General features: G+C 43.3%; 1 protein-coding gene across 1 annotated transcript; it reads left to right on the forward strand.

The window, feature by feature from the left end:
• Nucleotides 1–8: 8 nt before the first annotated feature.
• Nucleotides 9–8,681, forward strand: LOC104517772 (5-hydroxytryptamine receptor 5A; the record flags this gene model as incomplete). The annotated part of the gene is made up of 2 exons (XM_010163490.1): nt 9–443; nt 8,349–8,681. Coding segments are annotated over 2 exons (768 nt in total), but the record flags the coding sequence as incomplete, so codon positions are not given.
• Between the last annotated feature and the right edge of the window lie 977 nt (nt 8,682–9,658).

The following is a 9,658-nucleotide window of genomic DNA, read 5'->3' on the forward strand; positions in this document are numbered from 1 at the left end:
AGGGGCTGTCAGCCGGGCGACGGTGGCGGCTTGGCCGGGAGCTGTGCCTCGTGTGGGTCTGCTTCGACGTGCTGTGCTGCACGGCCAGCATCTGGAACGTGACCGCCATCGCCCTGGACCGCTACTGGTCCATCACCCGCCACCTGGAGTACACGCTGCTCACCCGCCGCCGCATCTCCAACATCATGATCGCTCTCACCTGGGCACTCTCTGCCGCCATCTCCCTTGCCCCCCTCTTTGGCTGGGGGGAGACCTATAGCCCTGAGCAGGAGCGGTGCCAGGTCAGCCAGGAGCCCTCCTACACCATCATCTCCACTGGTGGGGCTTTCTACCTGCCCCTCTGTGTGGTGCTCTTCGTCTACTGGAAGATCTACAAGGCGGCCAAGTTCCGCATGGGGGGCCACAGGAAGAACGCCGTGGTGCCTCTGCCTGAGGCTGCCCAGGTAAGGGTGGGGACCGGGAGGAGAGTCCCCACTGCCTCCCCCGGGCACCTGCGCTCCTGCTTCTCCTCTGCTCCCAGCCGTCACCCTGCATCAGTGGTTTCGGCACAGCAAGAAGACTGAGACATGCCCTGCAGCTTTCATGTGAATTTAGCTCTGTTACAGACTCGATGTGAGCGGTAATTAGCCTGTCAAATAGTGTCACTCTTGGAGAAGAGTTTTATTCTTATTGTTCTCTTAAGTGTGCTGTAAGACAGTTGCATTCACTACCAGTCTGGAGAACCATCTAAAAATCATCTCTTTAGTCTGATTTTGCTATTCTTTGGGGTTTTTTTCCTATTTAATTTTTTTACAGTGTTGATGGGGTAAGCAAAGATGTAAACAGATCTCTAGGTTGTGTACAGAGTAAATGCATACACATCTATCCAGCACGGACTTTGTGTGGGATCTATCAATGTGTGAATAGATTTTAATAAGCAAATTATAGGCTTGATTTACGTGCTTGGGCTATTTTACATACTGCTCACTGCATAGTATTGAAGCAATGAGCAATAAATTCTTTCTATTTTTAAATTACCAGCTGTCTTAAAAACTATGTCCTTCCCCTTTTTATCCCAAACATTGCCTATAATCCTCAAAGCCCTAGTCACGTGGGAGGTCTCATTCATTTCAGGGATACACCAAGCTGACAGGAAAGCTGTGTCCCTGCAGAAGGATTGGGGTTGGCCCCTTATGTCCCGTTCAGTCAGGCTCTCTGCATGATGACACTGTCACTCATGCCATGTCACCAAGGTGCTCAGTAGTGCTGTCGGTAAACTCTCTCTGCTTTCTGTCACATACTTTCATTCTCACTCTTACCTGTGTAAATGATTCTTTACACTACATTTTTGTAATTGCATGTTGTACTTGCCAAGTCCAGTCCTTTCCCAATACCAAAAGATGAGCTGTGTGGATGTTAGAGAAACCTAAAGAGACGTACTTGGGGCTAATCCTGCAGAGCCTCACTCCTCTGATAAATCCCTCTAACTTTGATCTGGAGCCATGGTAGGAAGCTTGTTATTATGGTCACAGATACAAGTCTGTAGGTTGTGTCCACTGATTCTAGAAAGAGATGACCACATTGTCAATTATAAGCAGTCAGACTTGCAGATTTGGATTGTATTTTCTTGAAGATGTTTTTAATATAAATTGATTTATGAAGGTGCTTTCTATGCAAAAGCATAAAATGTGTTAGAAAAGATGAGAATGTCTCCTCTAGTGGCATTCTTTTTTTTTTTTCCTATAGTCTTCATCCCTTGGTTTGCACCAAATTTCTTTCAAAGTTGTTGTAAGTATGACAAATGTATTTTTTGGAGTTAATGTATAATCTTTCCAAGCACAAAAGCTAACTGAATATTTGTAGTGGTTTTGCATGCTGTGTCTGTTACACACACACATACTCATACAGGGCTAGTTGTTTGGAATCTAAAATTCTGGGAAGCTAAATGAGCTGAGGCATTTAAAAAAAAACTTGAGCTGTTCAAGTTTGAGCCTATACAGAGACATACTGTTGCTACGTCAACACGAAAAAAGTCTGGCTCCTAATTGTCACAGTTCTGTCTGCAAAAGCCCCTGCGTGGGCACAGCCAGGCTGGCAGGTAAGTGCTTTTTGCTGATGCCAGTGTCTGGGAGCTGGTTGAGGCTGTACTGACAGAAGAGCCCCTGCCAGCGTGAGCTGAATGCCCATTTTGGAGGGGTTGCCAGTGTAGCTGTTATTGCAATAGCAGCAAATGCTCAAGGCAGCAGTTCTTCATCTTTCTCATATTTGCAGTGATTGACATATTGACTTCTCCCTTTATGACAGTGATTCTTGAATCTGCAATTGGTATATAGTGGCAACCTTCCCCATTGTCCCAGCAGCTTCGTTTGCTGCCTTAAATATAAGGATGCACATGCAAACCTTTACTCTTCACCTAAAGGAAAAGCTGATGCCCGGTCCACACGTGTACATTTAATGAGCCCTTGGATCAAGGGAGCTGGCATTCAGGATTCATTTCTTCTCAGTTTTCTTTATAAATTAAGAGACTGAGACTTATTCAACGAGATTTAACCTGATCCCATTTAAGCTTACAGGAGCAGGTTCCCATAGGAACAGCAGCAGTTCCACAGTGAATTCTGGAGAAGAATCTTCAGCTGCAACATTTTTCTTTTGCCAGTGTTCCTCTGGGTGTGAAGTGCTCTCTGCATCGCTGTCAGTTCTCTCCCCGGGTGCCCTGCACTAGCTGATCTGAGTAACATTAGAGGGGCATTCAACAGCTGATGCCAAAGGCTGGCAGTGCTTCCCAGGCTGGAGGAGAGTAGTAAGAGCAGTGATTCCTGAAAAATGAGTCCTGCTGGGACAGATGTCTGTGGAACTCAGGAATTAGCTGTCTGGTAGTGCTGAGTAAGAACTGCGTGCCAGGGCTGTGGTTTATGGCCTGAGGTGTACCTGGCTGTGTAGCTGGTTAATACTCACAGGTTAATTTAAGGAGGAAAAGATTTGAGGTCACAGTACTCATGTACCAGTAGAAATGCCTTAAGAAACTGATGCATCAAGTGGAACAATTACGATGATACCTTGTTGTTTTTGCAGGGTTTTTCAGACAACAGAGCCAAGCGCCAAAGTGTTTTGAAGGTTGTATATATATATATATACACATATATATATATATATGTATGTATGTATGTATGTATATATACACACACACAAAGGGCAGTTGTTTCCAAGCTGAGAGCTGGCAAGCTCTCTGTATGTTTCTATACTCTTATAGAGGTTCTGAATAGAATAGTTACAAAATAACTATTTTGAGTAATTTTTGGTTGAAATTTTACTTGTATGTTTGAAAAACAGTTTTTAAAGTCTTTGAAAAAAATTAAAGTGAGGGAGATGGACATGAAACACCTGAGGTGCTTCCAGTTTTAATGACAGCTTGTTTCTTACTTTCCCTTGAAACAAAAAAATTGCAGAATTGGGACCCTAAATTATAGTGCTTTTATAATTATTTATTTACTAATTGTGAAAGTTCTTAAAAAGTGAATTCTACAGTCAATAGTAGTGACCCTCATGTAAAAAAACTAGTGACATATCATCACTGACAGGGAGTTATAATCCATCACACCTTGCTGACATAGGTAATAATTCTCTTTGTAAATAGTCCAATTCAAATAAATGACACTGCTTGAAAATCAGCAGATATTGCTGCGTGGTGCCATTTTAAATCAATGAAGTCACTTGTGACACAGGTTTTGCCTGGCAAGAACAAGGATGGCAGAATCTGAAAGTCAGGTTTACTTAAACGTAGCAATTGCAGGGTCAGGATTAAATTTCCATGTGAGGAGTTAAAAAACAAGTTCTGTTGATGATTGGTTTTGGGGTTTTTTTTGCTTTCTCCACTCAAAATACCTTGTATTGCATTCGAGTAATTAGGCCTGATCCAAACCTCATCAGTTTTGTGAGAGTCCTTCCCACTACTTAGATAGCATCAGGCCCCAAGCTCCAACGGTGCAGTGTTGTTCTATACTTTGGCCGATTCAGCCTCTCCAACCCATGTCACTAGTCAGGACAATATGGGAAAGAAAACAGATTCCTCTTCTCTGAAGGAGTCACAGGCTTTCTGTTTCTTATTTCTGCCTCTGACTGTACAGGTAGAAGAGGTAGGTCAGGAAACAAAGTGCAGCTGTCCAGAAGAGTGGCAGCAGATGTCAGATAGGAAAAAGATGAGGTAGGAGAAATACAGAGCTATTCCTGCTTACAGAAGAAAATCCTGTGAGGGAAAGCAGGGGCTCTTTTCCCTGTCAAATGTACTGTTTGTCATTTTGGTGGAGCAGCCAAGGAAGTGTTGACATTCCTACGTTTCAATCCTTCATCATGCATTTCAGTTTCTTGTGTTCTTGTTCAAAGAGCAAGAAGTATGGCAAAGCTGCACTGAGGCAGTGATGACCTTTGCTGAATCACATTGTAATAGGCAAAACTCTGAATTTGTGCTGGGAAGCTAGATTTGATTGATGTTTTTAATCTTTACTGTGGTTTTGTTATTGCAGACCCTGGAGGTACGGTACCAAACACGTACACAGTACCTGCCAGCAATCATTAAAGCTCTAAGGAACATCTTAAAGCAGAGGTTTTAATCATAAGCTCCTTGATGGCATGTTCTTTATTGATACTGTGAGGAACACAGGAATTGGGAACATACAGCTCTAGGAACTTACAGATGTTCAGTAGTAGTAATTTACTGGGGACAGCCAAACAACAGAAGTGGCATTGAACTGTAACTACTGATCACCGTGCAGAAGAATGAATTCTGAATCTAAAACCAGACTCCTTTGTGTCTGTAGAAGAATTCGTACTTGAGAGCTTGTGCTCTTGTACTTTTCCTTCATTTAACTCTTTGTGATACTCTCATCTCGGCACTTCTCAAAGCCTGTTGTCCTGGAAATAGCCGATTTAATGAATTCAGAACTTAATTCTGACCCCAGAGTCGCAGGCCTTTCATGCCAGCTTTTTTCCCCACTGCAGTGCCTGGGTGGATGGAAGGAAATCTGTGCCCGGGCCACAGTGTTCTGCTAACCACCAGATGAGAATGGTGTTCATCACCCTGCAGAGATGCTCACATATGAGAGATGTCTCCAGGATAAACCAGGGCATCTTCATGGATTGCTTTAATTTACAGTCTGTGACCACCTTTGCCCTTGTCACAGCCTGCTCGCTCATACAGGGAAGGTTTTATGTTGGGCTTGTCCTCTGTTCCACGTGACGCAGGGATAACGGTCAGGTATTGTGACTTGTGTTAGAGTCACGCAAAGCCTCCAGGGTGGCACTGGAAACTGCAGATTTGGTCTAGTCAGAGCTGTGTTTAGTTCAAGGAAATCACAACTGGCAAGGCTGGAAAGCAACTACAGAATCTTTTTGGCCTGTGCTCCTGTTCAGACAATCCCAAATTACAGTGGATTACCCCATGCCTACACAGGGGGGAAATCTTTTAGCATGGTTCCCCCACCAGCACCGTGTACCACAACAGTGTTTGCCTACAATAGCCTAATTTACTTTCCATGTACTTTTGTGTGAGTTGGCTTACAACAGACAGTCTTGAGAACATAGTCTTGGGGGCTGGTAGTTGTAGCAAGGATAATCTTGCATCAACCAGGCCAGGGATGCAACTCCTGTTGAAGGCACGGGCTGAAGGACCTTGCTGAGCAGGGATACTAGTTACCTTTTCAAGGAACATTTTGTGTATGCTTTTCAAAGGATTTCTCATGGAAAATTGAAGCAACATATCTCCAGTCTGCCAGGAATATTTACACATTTTACTTAATGGAAGGTTCCATGAGAGATCTTGTTATTTTTTTCCTAAAGCACCAGGCTGCTATTTGCACTTTTATTATTATTACTGTTATTACAACATTATTCAGAAGTCCCAGGCAGAACTAGTCAAAAAATAATTGAAAAAACAGCTGTGACAACAGAGAAAGTAGAAATTATGTAGCTAGGAAGACAACTGGCGTCCTGTAATTTACAAAAAATACCATAATCTATTTTCAATTGCTGTTTAGTATTCAGAGGCCTGATCTAACAAGCAATGGAGTTTGTGAAAATTCCTCTGATTTCAGTAGGAGCTTGACCAGGCTGTAAATGCTTCATTACGGAAAACATCTGAGGACAGTGGTATCTTCTATCAAAATAAATTAAATAACTTTTTCTCACAATACGTAATTAAGTGATAGAAGAGTTGCTGTTAGTAAATTCTGCAGTTCAGTCACAAGCCTTCTCAAACCCGAAATACTAAAAAGAAAAGGCTCTGATTTGATGATGGCACACTGCAAGCTCTGTATTTCGAGTAAGAATTGAAGGTAAATCTAATACCAAACTATGCCCGATGCTTGTGACAAAGTCTTTTGTATGGCTCTCCCCAAGAGGCCCACTTATGTAGCTATTCCTCAGGGCTAAGAAGTAATCTTTCAGGGTTGCTTGTCACAAATTTGTCCTCATGTCATACATTCATCCCTTTTTGCAGAGTGTGATTAAGGATGTGCAGAGCAAGCCCTTCTGCAGACAAATGGTGTGATCCTTGCTACGTGAGGGGTGTCCCATTTTAATTGTCAGGACAGATGTGATTTTCATTTTCCTCCATTATTTGCCTGCGCCCATAATCTGCTGCTCTTACATTCTGCAGCCATGTCTCATGTCTGAGGGTGAAGACAGGGATATCCATCTTGAAGAGTGATTGTTTACCCACTGCCAGTGCCTCCCTCTCCGAGCTGCTGTGCTCATATTAACTAGAGGCTTTCCATCTATTATAAAGCTTGCACAAAGGTGGCACAGGCATGCGGAATACATCGCTAATTTAACAACAAGCCAGCTTTGGAGTGGTGTCAAAGTCTTGCAGTGCCTGTGAATTATCACTTCGGCAAATTTTAGAGCCTCAGGTTGCATCCTTAAACTGCTTATTTTATTGCACTGTCTTCATAACTAGAAGAACTTTAAACTTGCAGATACTTTAGTCTTCAGATTGAAATCACAAGGGAGTATCTTTTACTACTTAGACCCTAAGAGCATTAATAACTTGTGCCCAGAACCTGTGTACCACAGTCTGGCTCTCACCCAGAGCACCGTGCTGCGCTCACTACACAGATGAACATCTTGCCCCTAGTGAGAGAGGAGCCAAGAAGCAGTGTCAGCCTGGAGTAGCTGTGTGTTCCTCTCTCTTGTGTACCTTTTTGCTGAAGCCAGAGTTTGAACTGAAGGCTGATTGAAATTGTGTTTTTCTGGCAATGGAGGACTTTTTGTAAGAATACCAAATAGATCTGAGTGAAATAAAAGACAGAAAAGAGCAAATGAGGACCAGAAAGTGCTACTTCTCCAGCAAAGCTTTTCTTTGATTACTACCAGAGTATTTTATAACCTAATTCAAAATGGTGGCACAGTGCCTGAGGGTACATCATTTTGCGTGCATCCTTATGCTCCCGTTGTCATATACTTTGTTGGCACCGTGACCAGGCTGCAATACTCTGTACAGGATACTTGTGGTACAACTGCCTGTGATGAGATAGCTTCTGTCAAGGAAGAAGAGACTCATGAAGGACTCTTCTTGATGGGTTTACTTTCCACTTAAATATTTCCAAAGTATTCAATTTTATTTCAAGCATTTATGATTTTTACAGGGTCATGAAACATCAGCATTTTCCAAAGATCTGTCACACAATTTACCTTAAACTGAAATCCCATTCTTTAATTTAAAAAGGTTCTGAAGGCAAAATTTTCCTGCAGAGTTAGCTTGAGTTTTCTGGGGCATGGTCTGTCCCTTCTGCAGAAAGAGTGGTAGTGCCGAGCTCCTGCACCCACCAGGGGTAGGATCCAGGATGCTTCCAGGCAGTTAGGCTGAATAAATTAGCTTTATCTAGTAGTCCACAGGCAGTCATTTGTTGCACATCCCTCGCCAGCACCTTAGAGAAATGACCCAAAGGGCCTGCAGTGGAATGAAATTCATTTACAATTCAGGCCTCAGAAACCCTAAAGGTCACATAGCAGTAGAGGAGAGTGTGGTTTAGGGACAGGCAGAAGGCTCGTGCCTTTGTTAGCCTTCCTTAGCAACCTGATTTCCCACTAGGTATCAAGGCATCCAATAAACTAAACTGACAAAGAATGCCCACAACACACATGGCATCAGTTACTCTTTATTTAGCTTTGTTTGTCAGTCAAACTCAACAGCTTTTCCAACATAATGAGAAGTCTGGTAACTTTGGCAATCTGGGGTATTTGCTTTCTTTTAGTGTGGAAGGAACAGAGTTGGGGCCGTTGGTGGTAGGTGCACAGATGTCATGCTGTCATCTGAAAGTAATACTTCACTCACACAAATTGTCTTGGTAAGAATCCATGTTTGCTTTTGTTTTGAGGTGAAGGAAGCTTCGCACGAATCCCAGATGGTGTTTACAGCTCGTCACGCAGCTATCGCTTTCCAGACAGATGGAGAAACATGGAGAGAACAGAAAGAGAAAAAGGCTGCTCTGATGGTTGGCATCTTAATTGGAGTTTTTGTACTGTGCTGGATCCCTTTCTTCATCACAGAATTAATAAGCCCTCTCTGTTCCTGCAACATCCCACCCATCTGGAAAAGCATCTTTCTTTGGCTTGGCTACTCCAATTCTTTCTTTAATCCTCTCATTTATACAGCATTTAACAAAAATTACAACAACGCCTTCAAGAACCTTTTTGTAAAGCAGAGATAGAAGGGGACACGGGAGGAAATTATTCCTTTCTTGCATAATACAGAGATTTCCTGAGGGAAACATGCCTGTGACAGGTACAGCAAGTAGCAAGAGCTACTTGAGGGGACTGAGGAACAATGAAAAAGAAGATGTTTGGATATAAACTTATTGACAGTTGACAGCCCCCCCAGAAATACAGATATGCTGCTCCAGGGTTTGACAAAGATCAAAGCAGTGAATACCTCCTGTCCACCCTTTGAATCAACACGTGTCACGGTCTGCAAGCGAAGCACTGGGATGTGCCTGACACCACAACTGGCCAATCTAACTGCACTGATCTCATCTAACCAGCTACACGTGCCCCTCTGAAGCTCGTTCATCGGCAAGGGCAGCAGTGGGAACTGCTAATTGAGCAATGCTGAAGTGTTTGTGATATGGGCAGGATGCTGGCTTCACTCCTGTGATTTATTTGGAAGGGAATAAACATGCTGTATTCAATTAGTTTTTGAATTGATGTGAAATTAAAATGGATGACTAATCAGCTCAAAACCACACCCTAGGATGATCAAAGGGCTGCGTGTTCTCTAGCGAGTGCAGTCCTTGATGGGAAGTCTTTGTGAAATATAGGTCCGTTATGTTCCCTGGGGTTAAATGAAACTTTAGATCCAAGTGTAAAATTATTCAGAGCTACTGAGAATGTGCTTGTACTGCTGGCACAGGAGGAGGATGTCACGCAGAGTTTTCACCTGGATTGTACCCTCTCACTCTGTAGGGCTCAGGCTCTCCCTGTTTTCTGAAACCGAGGTGACCTGAAATAGACACCTGACATCTCCAAGTGCAGGGGACTGTATGTATTATTATCTCATGCTCCCATAAATCTAAGCATGCAGCTATGTCACAAACACCAAACGTGCTGTGTCCAATCCCCAGGTTTCCTGGCAGCAACACACGGCTGCTTGTCAGTGGTAGGGGAGTATCTGCCCTGCGCCGTCTCAGGC

This window comes from Antrostomus carolinensis, unplaced genomic scaffold (assembly GCF_000700745.2).
Source record: "Antrostomus carolinensis isolate BGI_N321 unplaced genomic scaffold, ASM70074v2 scaffold8402, whole genome shotgun sequence".
NCBI classification, from domain to species: domain Eukaryota; kingdom Metazoa; phylum Chordata; class Aves; order Caprimulgiformes; family Caprimulgidae; genus Antrostomus; species Antrostomus carolinensis.